Source organism: Salmo trutta, chromosome 36, assembly GCF_901001165.1.
Source record: "Salmo trutta chromosome 36, fSalTru1.1, whole genome shotgun sequence".
NCBI classification, from domain to species: Eukaryota; Metazoa; Chordata; class Actinopteri; order Salmoniformes; family Salmonidae; genus Salmo; species Salmo trutta.
The window spans coordinates 20630271-20645207 of NC_042992.1; the positions used below are offsets into that span (position 1 = coordinate 20630271).

The following is a 14937-nucleotide window of genomic DNA, read 5'->3' on the forward strand; positions in this document are numbered from 1 at the left end:
CTAAGGTAAAATATGGTGGTGGATGTTTGATGTTATGGGGGTATTTTACTTCCATTGGTCCTGGGCCCTTGTTAAGCTGTATTTTGGTGTATTGCACTTGTGATTGTATGAAAGTTAAATATTTCTAATAAAAAAAATAGAATTTCGCGCTCTGCAATTTCACGCTAGCGGAACCCCTAGCTGTAAAAGGTCCTATTTGACCATTTTAGCCAAAAACCTGGTTGCCTCTGCCTTTCCACAAGTGGATCTTCCAGCAAGACGATAACCCGAAGCACTAATCAAAATCCACACTCACACACAAATGTTATTTTACAACAAAATCAACATTTTGCAATGTCCATCTCAGTCACCGGACTTGAACCCCAATTCAAAACCTGTGGTTTGATTTGAAGAGGTCAGTCCAGTTCTCCAATCAAGCCTGTGTAGTTAAGGGGAGAGTAAGGGGAGAGTGCTAGAGTATTAAAAACAGGGGCGCCCATCTTTATCAAGGGTGCAAAAAATGATGGACCTGACTATACATTCTATGGAAATTAAAACGTTTTAGAGGGCTGATGCGATTGTAAATATAATACATTGATACTTGGTCGCCATCTACTGTAAAATGTGTGCATTTACGTCTTCAGAATTTCCCTATTCAAAACTTGGCTCGCGTCGCCGCCCGCCTCCCGGCGTCTCCATCCACAGTTCTTATCTTGGGCTGCACGTTGCTTGTCGGTGATTATTAACAAACAGCATTGTCTACGAATAAGTCAAAGGACAAAACTGTTTACACGCGACTGCAGGGGGAGAGGGGGGAGGTGGTAAGTTTAGTATATAAAGGGCAGAAGGTGCACATGTGGAGCTACTGACAGAACAGTGCAAGTGGAATGCTTTTGCACTCCTTTGTGAACGTACCTTGTAGGCGAACGTACGCAGTTGGCACCGTGTCGCTTTTTGCTGGCTTTTTGAAGCCTTTTCATTAAAAAGGGAATATTCCATTTTGTGAACAAGATTATTCTAACTGTACTGAAGAAATATCAAAAACATGGATTTTAGAATACTTTGCTCCATGTTGTCAATGATGTACTCTGGAATTTTACATGCAGGTAAGATCTTCCAAAACGAGCCACATGTTTTAGCAACTATTGAATATCTTGTGTTTTCAGTATTATTTGATTCACTTTTTTAACATGAATGGCCACAATAGGCTAGGTAACAATACATATATTTTACACTCTTTAATCCTGAAGCAGCATAATGAATCCAACACAATAACTGCGCAGTCGTAGTCGATAAATAACAATATCCTATGCAATAGCATCTTATGTTAGAATTTCTGTCATAGGTTTTTCAATATAATAGTATTAAATGTAGGTAATTAACATACTTTCTCCCTCACAGTCTCATCCGCTCTTATGGAAGAGGATACAGCGGCTTCCACCACAGCCACCCCGGTGCCAGTGCGCCACATCAGGAACAAGCGATGCTCCTGCGCAACGTTCCTGGACAAGGAGTGCGTTTACTTCTGTCACCTGGACATCATATGGGTCAACACGCCTGAGTAAGTCACTTTTCCGACAGACAATTGATTATATTTATTATATTCTATTGTTATATGTAATGTAACTGGCTTGGTTACAGTGGGCTAATAATTTCGTTCATTTCTTTAGGCGCGTGGTTTCCTACGGTCTGGGCAACGCTTCTAGAAAGAAGCGCGCCATCAAGGATCCCGCCATCTCCAAGCAGGACCCTCGCTGCAAGTGCGTCCATGAAGATGACAGCACATGTACAAACTTCTGTCAGCTTGAAATTTACCTGAGGTACAACATGTTATATATTAGCCCAATAACTTTAGTTAAAACTTATCAAAAACTTCTTACATAATGTTATTAGCCTAATATTTGGGGTAATTACGCGCGTTCCATTCTGCTACTGCTATCTGGATGTTGCAACATTGTAGCTTATACACCGTATGATAAATAAATCACCTGTGCTTGGTATTTCAAAACGCCTTCTCTATTTATCTTGGCAATCTATTCAATTCGATTCTCATTTGACAATGCAAATCACCGTAACCTGTGTGAACAGGTTTACACGTCGTCTTGTTATCCCCCCCCCCCCCCCCCCTAAATCTTTCGAAACGATATGATTAATGGAAACCCGACTGACTCTATGTTCATGTGTTGTGTACTTTCGCTCTTCTTCAGATACGCTGCAGCAGCAGCAGTAACGCCAGAAACGGCGATCCACCCCGCCGTGGGCGCTGACTGTGCTGAGAGGCATCAGTGCAAACACAAGTTGGCAGCCAAGACGAGTAGGATTAAAAGGTAAGAAGAGAATACCACAGGTCTATTTGCAAAATAAATGGACATTGTAATTATAACCTCACGAAAGATAGACGCAATCTAGCAGAGTGCATACTTTCTCCGTGGGTAAAACTGTAAAAGGATCAGTGCGCCTGTCAAGCTCAGGCGGCACGCATTGTATAGTCAAAGGGGATATAAAGACGTTATTTGAGAGAGTGCTGGCCCTCAAGCATAGTATATTATATTATGGGAGAGAGTCTCACTGAAATATGAAATGTAAAAATATGAAAGTTTAGAAACAACAAAGAAACAGTTTTCTTTCTCTAATTTATTTATGGAATTTCCCCACTCAGACTAGGAGGGCATGTATCACTTTCCCTTGCATAAATGTCATAGTGATCCCTGTAATGGAGCCTTCACCTGGCACAGCTCTTCTCATGTGGCATCAGGGTTGGAAAACTCCCCCCCAGTCAGGCGCCAGTGTCTGCTCTGTTTGACACATTCATAAAATGGAAACATATATGGCAAATTGCTGAGCATTTAGGTTTGATGTGTCAAAAGAAACCTGCAGGCGATACAGATGTAGGATCTTAATTTGAGCCAGTTTGTTACAGCAGGAAAATAATCCTGCAACAACATGAAATGTGAATTACTCTATGTGGATTATAATAAATATACATTTTTGTAAGGGGTTGATACATTTTTTGTAAATGGAAAATAGTCTGAAATTTCAAAGTGGAAATTACAAACTTCAGAAGCCTTTTTAAACCTCAAATACACTGCACGTTTACATTTATTGCATTGCTAGAAAGTTCTCCTGCAATGGGGTGAGCAAATTAAGATCCTATATCTGTATGACAGGCCAGGCCAACCTTGTGGTTTTAGTGTGCAAATAAACATCACCTGAATTCAAGTCTTTATGGCCCTTCAGGGGATAAATACAGTTGTATTGAATTGAGTTAAGTCTAATCATTGGTGTCTAATGGGTCTGTCCTATTTCTCTCCAGGGTGAAATACAGAGACCAAAAAGCAGTGGGCCCCTCAGCTCTTTGGGCCACAGTCAAAGCTCGCTTGCTGCTGGAGAAATGGATGGTGGGACAACAACACAGGGCAAGAGAAGAGAGATGAGAAGGGAGATGTCCACATACTCTGTCTCACGCACAGAGAGGGCAGAGATTCATCTATCTCTCTCTATCCACCTGTCATTGGGGAGTCATATGCTTTGGTCCCTCGAGATGCATTGGATACTCCACAGGAAGCCTGCTACTGGACCCCATGTTGGCTCAGTCACGGTGTGGGTCATTAAAGGGGGTGAATGGCAGTGATGGTGGGTGCAGTGTCATAACGTCTCCACTGGACTTGTCCCTCTTCATCAGAGAGATGCAGATGGTTGGAGACACATGCAGGAGAAATGCAATGAACTTGAGTCAACTTTATTGACACCACATCCTAAGACAAAAACGGACACTTGATGGTCCTCCTGTGTACTGTTGACACTCCTTTGGACTTCAGCAGCAACCCTCAAACAGAACTTCAGATCATAGCTAATAACTTGCATGGCTGAAACTTTACTCTATGCATGCCTCTGATTATCACTGGATTTGAGGGACAGCTACACAACAGCATCAGAAGCACTGTTGCTGCTACAGTGTATCCTGTCCAAAGTTCTTGTGTCTGCTCTCTCAAGAAAACATTGGATTCATAGAAGATCACCATCTCATAGTCTTATTGAATTGACTCTATGACCTGGCATAAGAAACACAACTGATTGATTTTAGGCGTTATCACAGTTTGACTAAGTTTCACTACTTTTGACAACAGATCTTTCCAAATGATCTTATGGTTATCCATTAGAACTTTAGCATTTTCTGATGATATTTTGTTCTATTTATTGCTGTCTGAGATTTCTCTATACACATTGTATAATAATTAATGCACATTGTTCTGTCCATATGTTTTATTTATTAAATTTATTTATAGCCATATTGGACCCATCCATGTGATAATTGTATGTCATTTCTGAGAAATGCTTTTGTCGCCAAGATACATTTGGCAAAACCTAGGAAAATAAACTGTCACACTTATTTAAAATCACAAAATCTCTCCTGGTATTCCTTCTGTTACACTCACAACACGTTTGGATTCTCAAAAACACCAAATGAGATGGTTCAATTCAAGTAGTTATAAAGATGCATCAAAGTGGTTAGTGATAAAAAAAGGTGATAATCTCAGATTTATGAATAATCCTTAGAACGATTGATTTCAGATCAGTGACCTTTCACCGAGTCTGAGCTCTTGCCTCTTTGTTAATCATCTGAATTACGGAGCAGCAGAGAAACCACAGCAGTGGGAATGGGATCTGTACTCACAAAGCTGTTTTAACATGCACTCCCCTTCACTGCCACACACAGCCAGGTAATACCAACCACAGGCAGCCTCTGAAGACTAGGACTGCATCCCAAATGGTTTCCTGTTCTCTATGTAGTGCACTACTTTTGATGGGGCTCTGGTCAAAAGCAGTGCACTATATAGGAAACAGGGTGCCATTTGGGATGCATTTAGCATTGAGTCAACAGTGAATAATGAGATCCATAAATAACAGGAATAAACAGAAGTCCTTTAAGCCCCAGTGTGCATCCCAAATGGTACCCTACTCCCTAAATAGTTCACTACTGTTGACCAGCACCAAGTAGTGCACTCTTAAGGGAATACTGTGCCATTTGTGACGCACTCTGAGACTGTTGGGAGACCTGGGATAATGAGAAAGTGTTAAATAAAAAGCGATTATATGGAAGCTTACCAAAGCGTGATATGAAAAATAAGGTTAACCTCAACCTTTTATCAGTGTGCTAAACCGATGCAAACTTTACAATTTGTCAAACAGCTGCAAGGGAGAATCTCTTGTGTGAATACCAGGACAAAAGTTACATGCATTGCTTAGCTTACTGCATCATTTTAGCTAGTCAGAGGTGCTTTTCATCTCCATTTCAATCAAGAAATATGTCAATTTTAGGACAATTAACTGTACATTGAAGTCCTTCTTATGAATATTCAAGCGTTGCTTTCATTTTACAGATACTCCTATCCAGATTGATTTACAGGAGAAAAAATAGGGTTAAGTGACTTGCTCAAGTGCATATCTACAGATCCTTTCACCTAGCCAGCCTGGGGATTCAAACCAGCAACCTTTTAGTTACTGGCCCAACGCTCTTAATCTTTAGGCTATCTGACACCCATTTTATGAGACAAGTGACTCGTGACTCAGCAAAATGTACACATAAACAGCTTAATAAAGCCTTAGTCACTCTGAAGCCATTCTCTAACACCAGCCCTGACCTTAGAGACCCACCTTCCTCCAGTCTCTCTGTTGAGACATAAAAGCCATTATTTACAGCTGGCATCTCTTAATCAGCCTTTACCAAGCCTGAAGGGCCTTAGTGTCCTTGTTCCTCCTTCACAATACACCCCAAACTCCTGACACCACAGCAGATACCCCTTGCATTCCTTTTCTTTTCATTCTAATCAGCCCTGCTATTATCCCCTCCACTGACTGCCCTATCCTAAATGGCACCTTATTCCCTATATAGTGTAATACTTTTGACCAGAGCCCTATCGGCATTATGTGGGGAATTGGGTGCCATTTGTGACGCAGATTCACTACCGGCCCATAGAACTCAATAAGAGCAGTGATTGGGGCCAGTGTGTGAGTGTGACCCGGGACTAAATTCAAACTGTCCTCTATACTCTGTGGTGTTTTTCACTGGCTGATTGACAATCAGGGGCAGCTCTGTAAAGATGCACTTACAGATGAGAAGGATAGAGTTGGCTCACTGAATGTAATGACTGTTCTTTAGTTTTGTAACATACATGTGTGTGGGTTATATGTAAGTTACAACACTAGAACATAATATGTGACATTTGACCAGTGGCCTACACTAAGTGTACAAAACATTATGAACACCTGTTCTCTACGTGATATGGACTGACCAGGTGAATCCAGATGAAGGCTTTGATTTCTTATTGATGCAACTTGTTAAATGCATTTCAAATCAGTGTAGATGAAGGGGAGGAGACAGGTTAATGAAGGAGTTTTAAACCTTGAAACAATTGAGACATGGATTGTTTATGTGTGCCATTCAGTTTCCCGTGTGTATCAAGAATGGTCCACCACCCAAAGGACATCCAGCCAACTTGACACAACTGTGGGAAGCATTGGAGAACATGGGCCAGCATTCCTGTGGAATGCTTTCGATACCTTGTAGAGTCCATGCCCCGACAAATTGAGGCTGTTTTGAGTGCAAATGTTTTGTACACTCAGTGTATGTCCTGTATTGAGTGGTATACTCTGTTGGCTTATCTCAGGGTTCAACTTCAACAGACCCTGTAGAAGTCTATTGACATGTCAAAACATCTTAGCTAATCGGGTAATACTATGCTCATTACACTGTGAAATTATCACTACATGACTCCTCACTGCATTGCAGAGATCACTTACTGTGGTTTTCAGGCCATTAGGAACTGAAGAGGTTATGCCACATGCCAGCCTATAATAGCCTAGAGCCTGGAGAGTAAAACTGGACAGCTCTTTGATGGCATTTTCAGCACCTCGGGCACTTTCTGCATCGTTTGCAAAGCCGAGATTACTGTGCTGAAATTGCTTTGCTTCAAACTGTCCGATTTCCCCCTCTTAAATCTCAGCCTTGCACTCGATGCATGTTACACAACATGTGTTTGTGCTGAGTTACAAAAAATAGACGTTTTATGTATAACCCTCGTTTTATGTTTTAACAAAATCTTCAGCATTTCTTAAAGTCCTTTACTTCCAAACTATTCGATCCTTCCTCTCCAGTTTGTATCTGTCAATCAGATGCCGGCTACAACAGGTGCTAGAGACACTCCACGCAAATAGAAGAAGAAAAGTCTACATTTCCTTACCACCTTATTTAGCCAAATAACAAATCAACAGCAAACATTGTGCCTCTGGCCTGTTCCGAAGAACTGTCTCTACTTTGATGGTGTTTTTACAGGATTTCCTGTTGACTACAGGTGAAAGATTTATCAGAGATCAATCTGCTGATATTTACACTCTCTTGGGGAACACAAATTAACTTGATATAGATGAACTGATCAGATGTTTGATAACTGTTACGTTTATTGCGTCAGTGGTCAGTAGTGATGATAATGACAACAGTAATGATGGTGGTGGTGCCCTTTATAATTGCATTATCACCATTTAAACTTTCCAAAAGCCCTCCAGCCCCTAAACCCTGATAACTAATTTCAAAAGACTCACTGAGTCTTTGTACTTTTCCATTCAGGTTCAAAACTGTGGATCTGTTCACCCAAGACAGAGAAGATGACCTTTCATGACGTCTGTATGTAGTGGTTATGTTAACCCTCTAATCCTTTCTCTAAAGTGTTGCTGTGTTGTGGTGGATAGCAGCTAGTTCATCAGTGTACCTGGATGCTTAAAAAAGGTTAACAACTCGTGGACAGGCCCCGAGCCCCTAGCAGCCCTTGCAACAATGGTCCTCACCTTCAGAGCTATGCAGCCTCTCTGCACGGGACTCCCCAGAGACATTAGCTTTGGTGTAACTCATTAGGCTTTTGAATAGTTCCAGCTTCTAACATAATAGCCCATTACACCGCAAAGAATCTCCTCGACTCGACAGGAATTTGCGAGTCTATGAGGCAAACAATGGGATTGTGTGCTAGATATGTCAGGGAGGAGTGTCCAGACCTTAGTCTCAGCCGCCCTGCCCCAGCTGCTCGCTACCTCCACACACCCTGTTATCCAACTCCCAGCCCCGCCAGTGCCAACGGATCTCACGAAACCCTGCTCGACTACAGGGACTAACCTTACTGATCCTCTATGTGCCCTGGTGCACACTTCTCAGACGTGATTATGGGAATTTGCAGACAGCTATCATTCAGCATTCTGTCAGTCAGTCAGTCTGTCTGAATGCTGCAGTAATCCTACTCTTTCTCTCTCTCTCTCTCTCTCTCTCTCTCTCAGCTCTGCCAAGCCCAGTCACTCTCTAGCTGTTTCAGTCATTTCAGCTAGGAGCACAACTGAGGAGCAGTTCTATGGAATATCCCTAAAACATTTTCAGAATAGTTCATAAACAGCCACAGTACTCTAATGGTGGTTCTGCGAGATCAACAATAGGGCAATGTTATCTTGTTCAAGCATTCTATGTTTTAACATGCAATCTTTGGAAATGTTTGAAATAGGCGACTTCATGTACAGTACTCTGTACTTTGAGCGGCGGTGTCCCGGCCACAGATAAAGCCTAGTCCTGGACAAAAAAAACTATTTTCAATGGAGATTCTTCATTGAGCTTGCTTAAACTGTGTCTGGGAAACCGTCACTAAATGTACAATATCTCTTTGCATTTTTACTTTACAAGTTTTACATAGGTCATACATAACGACAGGCATTACTCATGAAAGGTTACAGATTTAATTATTTATCATCTGTAAAGTTAATCAACGTCAGACAAGAGAATGCCTCAAGGGCTGTTATCCAGAGAGAGCAACGCCTGCCTGCCCTACCTGCCTGTCTTCTCACAACAACAGCCCCAACCAGAGGAATTAGCTGCAGGTAGTCGTATTTTTGGATCAGGAGCGTCACGCCATAGAATGTTAATACCGTGTAGAGCAGGAATACCTTTGCCAAAACCACAGGTGAAGTGTAGTTCCCTGTGCAGTTTAATGTTAGATTATTTTCAGGATCATAAATTGCTCCCAGTGGCAATTGGGTCTGGCTCCAGCAGATACTGTACCTTCTCACACCACAGATGCTGTCAGACATGCGAGATGAGACAGGATGTGGAATGGTGCCAGAGAGGATGGTGCATTACTGCCACCAACAGCAGGTGTGGTGAAATTACTTTTAGAATTAGACACTACTAGCTAGCTAGTAGCACAGACGACAGGGGATAGTTACCAGTATATTTGCTAGCTAGTTAGCTAAGCTACTAGCTAGCTAGCCAGTGTAGCAATTTTTTAAGGTGATAGACAGTTAACGCACAAGCAACAGTGGTTGCTTGGTTGTTGTGATTTTTGGTATTAACATTATATGAACAAATTATAAAACTAAATTCATCCTGAACACATAGCTAGCTAGTTCTCCCACTTCATATGTAAAGTAACTGCTCTCCCAACTTCGACCACTACTATACTAACGTACTAATATAACACTCTGGATCAGAGCTAGTGCGCCGGCTGGTAAGTGCGTAGCACCCCGAGACCTTGGAACACTTCGCGAGTTCAGGTTGCGTGCGCACATACCGACCAGGTGGCGTCAGCACGCGTCAGCACGCATCATCCGCACCCGGATGCTTCTCCCGGGTGGAGCTGTAATCCTGCTTTTCTCTCGCAACATTGAGTCTGATAAGCGTATTGGAATGAAGTGTGCATTTTTACAGTAAATCACCCTTGCAAGCAAATAGATATAATTTCGGGATTACGTTTCCAAGAATAATTTAGCACGCATTGTAACACTTGTGATGTGTGCGTTCCAAATGATGGTAAAACTTGGTGGTGAAACCCAGTGTTGCTGTTGGCTTTGCCATCCTTTGTATACATGGCTATACAGGTGCCGGTTAAACTCTCTTTCTCTCTCTCTCTCTCAGTAGCTCCACAGCAAATGTATTCAAAATGCTGTAGTTACGGCAAGGGTTCAATCTGCATACTGAGAGCAGGACAATTACTGTTTACCGTAGAGCTGCTCGTTATAAAGAATTACTTGAAATACTAGATACACACCCTGCATTGACGAGCAACTATTAACTGTGACGTGTAATTAATTAGTTTACGTTCGACTCCTGTGTGCTGCATTATTCATACTACAAGTATAGGTGGATAACCTCGTCCTCTGGCTCAATTGCGACTGAGAGAGAGAGACAGTAGTTGGCTCGTTGGACCAGATTAGTAGGTAGATGATGCATGCAGGAATGATATCAATATCAGGTTAATTACAAAGATGAATCACAGTGCATGATAAATCTGCTATGTCACCACCTGTTATGAAAGTCAGTAGCCTATTAATTAGGGCAAAGTTGAGCACCTGTTATAATACCTAATGGGGGGATCAACATGCTCTGTTATGACCTCACGAAGTACAGTCTCACCTAAAGATCTGGTGACAATCAGGACTTCTTCATGCTTCTCCTCATTGATTTCTCACAGCTACCAATCGATAAATGTCCACAAAACAGCAGTAGTTAAACAAGGCAGCAACAGCAATTGTGCCATCTGCGCCAAAGTACCAGGCCGGAGAGGATGCAATATTGACCCAAGACATACCTAATTTGCGTCCCAAACGGCACCCTATTCCCTATATAGTGCACTACTTTTGACCAAAGCCCTATTGAGCCCTGGGAATAGGGTGCTGGGCTCCGTTTCCAAGTAGTGACCTATATACAGAATGGGGTGCCTTTGGAACACAGCCATAGGCTTTTAATCAGGGCATGGACGGGGCACAAGCTCAGATCCTCCTCTATCACGCTGCCAACGGCGGGCGGCCCGGGACAACAACACTAAGAACCATGGGTAGTTGTTATGACAGGACTACTGCCAAGTGATAAACTAGTGGGTTAGACTCATTGTGTACTCTGCTGCTCAGGGTTCGTTCTTTCTCTCCTCTGTGTTCTTTTGTGTTAGTGGCCTTTCATTGTTTTGGTTTATGCCAAGGACTGTGTCCCAAATTGCACCGTATTCCCTATATAGTGCCCTATGGGCCCTGGTCAATGTAGTGCACTATATAGGGAATATGGTGCCATTTGGAACACAAATAAAGTGATTGTTAATGGTAGGGTTTGAGTTCACAGCCCTGGCCAGGTGGTGTTGCCCTTCCATTGTCCCACAAACAAGTTGTGGTTTGATCTGACATTATTCATGATTTAGTAATATTGCTGTCGGTGCCTCACTACAATTTCTACGTATACAGTCAGTAGTTCCTGGCAGCATTCAGGCAGTATTTTTGGATTATCATGTTCATTTTGTGACTCATCTTTTGTGCCAACATTGTGAAAAAGGAACATGATGAAACTGGAACATTATTTTACCATAAATCAAACAATCTTAACATTTTAGTCAACACTTATCCAGAGCAACTAGGGGTTAGTGCCCTGCTTAAGGGCTACCTGCTGCCGTATTTGACATTTAATCTCAGTCAATCAAATGACTTTGTCTGGTGATGCATTTAGGCCTGTATCAGTGGAATACTGTATTAAATAGGAATTTGTCACTGACTCTGAATAGACCCACTGAGAAATGTGTCAGTTCCTCAGATTAATTCAGATATTGGAGCAGAGATAGCTGTTCAATTTGGAGCAGAAAGGTACAGAGACGTAGCAAGAGCAAGAGAATGTCAATGAGGTAATTCATTAGATAGATTGAACATTAATAGGGTAGGCCTAATAATAAGCTTGGTCCTGTAACACTCAATGAGATTGGGTTCAGAGGAAGGTCACAAGTTTGTGACACTCAGATCCAGAGGGAGCCAGGGAAAGGAAATATGGGAGTAACAACAATACGGGAGCTGGGTTGGAAATGGGATCTATAAATACTGGATCCTTCCAGGAATGATGGGTGTGTTGACATGTATGCACTGCTACAAAGAAGATGCACCCGGGATGTAAACATCAAACTGCTTTGATCTGATTTGTGCAGGCCTAGGTCAAAGATGTAAGCTCTGCAGGCCTTTTACTACAGGTCTGTACAAAGAAGTGCAAAGCCCAGAAAGGGTTTAGCTAGTTTTCTATGGATGAATATTTTGTTGACTACAGCTTATGAAGATTGTATCCTTGGTGATGTTCTGTAGATGATATGCTACTTACTGCCTCTGCAGCTCAAGGATCTTTGTATGGGAAACTGGTGTTTAGTTGCCTAAAGATTAACAATACGTTGACGACAGCCATGAAAAACATGCTTAACATTCTATTTTTTTCCATGGTGATGTTTTATTTAGGTCTATTGATGTACTATTGCCTCTCCGCTTCAAGCGTCCTTGTGTGGAAAACTAGAGTTCTGGCACAGAATGATAGTTCTGATCCTGTCACGCGAAGAGAAGGCCCCTGGGCACTCCGGTGACCCTGTTTCTCAATGACAGGTGATACACATGTGCGCACACACACACACACACACACACACACACACACACACACACACACACACACACGCACACCCCTACTACTAATAAACACTGGAGTGATGCCAGTTGGTGTGCTGCGTAAGTGATCAGAATTGGTGTCGCACACTTTTGGATGAACCTCTGGATGTTGTTGTGGAGCAGACCTACCTATCCCAGGAGGAATGCCTTAATCCTAATCCTTATTCATCTCCGACGAGTCACCCTCTGTCCCTCAGCAAATCGATTGGAAAACCTCAATGAGCATTAACACTTGGTTATGACATCACATTTTGAATCCATATCTATTATTCATCATTTCCATCAGAGCCGATTAAAGAAAGAGGCTTTAAATAGCTTCACCTGTGGCTCACCTTTCATCTAACTTCTGGTTTCTCTACCCTTGGTTTCTCAGTGGGATCCGGTGCTGCATACAACACACCCTTGGGCTACATAGGGTGCAGCGATGATCCTTAATGCACTAGAACTGACCCATTAACCTTCAGACAAGGCTAACTTTAACAGAAGTTCCTCAACCCATGTCGGTGGGGGCTTACACTTTTGGAACGTTTCTATTGGTTCCATTTCAAGAGGCCAATCAGGCACAGCTACTGTGTGGTATTGGATTTTTTTAGATTGTGTTTATTTTAATTGTTTTATTTAATGCTTCTAGGTCACACATTACTTACAGGTTTCAGATGATTAAGGTAACAAAATACATGTACATTCACCCAACAAGCAGCATATCACACAGCAATACAATTGTCAAAAGAGTTCAATATAGAGTACAAACAATAACTTGTACTCAAATACTATTTGAACCCAGGTATGTCAGGCACTAACAATACTAATGGGGGGTGAGCCATCCAAAACAAAGGGAAACTACACTTCAAACCTGGTAGGAAACCCCTGTGTATGTCTCCACACCTGGTAGGCACGGTTTCATATTAGGAAACTATTATGATGACATTAGAGGACATAGTGTCTACTCATTAGCTTTGCTGGGGTGGCTTTGGTACAGTCTCTCTCTCTCTGTCTCTCTCTCTCCTCTCTCTGACATACACACACACACTTTCTCCCGCTCCCTCTGTCTCTCTCTGGGTGATACCTGAGAAGGAGTAATGGTATTTTCCAAATGAGAGGTTACACATTCCTGGCTGTGTTTTTTTTTCAGGGCGGTGCAGCTTTTTCAAACCTAGCTGCCAGTCTCAACCTAAGGCCCCCGGTCCCCCACTTGACACTGCATACCATGCTCACAGACACACAGAAAACAAAAAAAGATGACATGTTTCATTTGGTTCTTCTGGGATTCACTATTTCGCTCTCCTCTAACATGAATACCTCCAGTTTCAAATCCTTGTGTCATTTCGTTTATTTTTACATTTGTCGTCAATTGTATGATTAATACAGTAATAAGGCTCAAACCATTTTATGCAATACATAACTGTAATTCCTCCATGTACAATAAAAGTCGAGTAAGAGAATCTCACTGTGTCTGCATGTATTGTTACAGGTACATTTGAATCTCCCCACACTGGTTTCAGAGAAACTATCTGGCTGCAGAATTTAAACAATATTGTCTGCACTTGCACTATGTAGTTGTGTACGTTGAATTAAAGTCCTAAAATAAAGAGAGCACTTTGTCAACAGCATATGGGTCAAATGATGAATAAGTCTCTGTGTCTCAGTCACACAACTAACCCAAACAACTAACAGGAACACCATAACCCTAAAGAACTTGCAAATTAAGTTAACTTGTGGTGTTGCATTATACAAAATCTCTATGTGTATGTCTGAATGTATAGGTGAGTACATAAGTGAGAGCATATTACTTCATTTGAGCCTTTCTAACACTTTGAAGGTTTGGAGATAAAGAGCAGAGAGGACCAGAGCATAGATCACCAGGGTATATATATATATATATATATAGAGAGAGAGAGAGGTAGAGAGAGAGAGAGAGAGAGAGAAGGAACTGGAGGCTTTTCTTCCCTCTCTCCACCCTCCTGTTAGTGTTTGGCTGTGAAATTAAGCGGAAAACGACAGTATGGCCACCTGTTTTCTTTGTTCCGGGGGTTTGACTGATAGAAAGGAAGAATGCCTCCAGAGCACATACACACAAAGGTCTCTCTCGCTCACCCCTCTCATTGCTGCTTTCAAGTGCAGGCCATGTACCTACCTGCTCCATTCAGGGGCCCTGAACAAGCCTTTTATGAGGGGGGCTATTTAGGATGCCATTCATGCCATGGTGACCTTCCTTCTGGGGGGGGGGGGGGGGGGGGGTCCTTGGCTGTATCCAAAATGACACCCTATTGCTTATATAGTGCACTTCATAGGGGGTCCTGGTCAAATGCAGTGCACTATATAGGGAATAGGTTGCCATTTGGGACGCATTCCTCAGAGGGAGACAGAGGGGAGGGACGGTGGCCGATGAGGTCATTCTTTTCCTTCGCCCCCTTGTTTTGTGTCCGTATGGCCCAGCCTTCATATTTCACCCAGAGAAATATGGCCGCCACACAC

The 14937-nt window shown here is 42.3% G+C and overlaps 1 protein-coding gene and 1 long non-coding RNA gene across 3 annotated transcripts; both read left to right on the plus strand.

The window, feature by feature from the left end:
- The first annotated feature begins 841 nt into the window (after positions 1-841).
- Positions 842-4384, plus strand: edn1 (endothelin 1). Its single transcript, XM_029735000.1, has 5 exons — positions 842-1085; positions 1381-1540; positions 1650-1799; positions 2187-2306; positions 3293-4384. The coding sequence occupies exons 1-5, from the start codon at positions 1025-1027 to the stop codon at positions 3411-3413; spliced, it is 612 nt and encodes a 203-aa protein (XP_029590860.1). The 5' UTR covers positions 842-1024; the 3' UTR covers positions 3414-4384.
- Positions 4385-9596: 5212 nt separating this feature from the next.
- LOC115176205 (uncharacterized) lies at positions 9597-12951 on the plus strand. 2 transcript variants are annotated; one of them, XR_003872177.1, is made up of 3 exons: positions 9597-9885; positions 12262-12402; positions 12836-12951. It is a non-coding gene; the product is annotated as an uncharacterized LOC115176205 (long non-coding RNA). The 2 variants fall into 2 exon arrangements; XR_003872176.1 differs by having other exon boundaries at positions 9597-9714.
- Positions 12952-14937: the final 1986 nt, after the last annotated feature.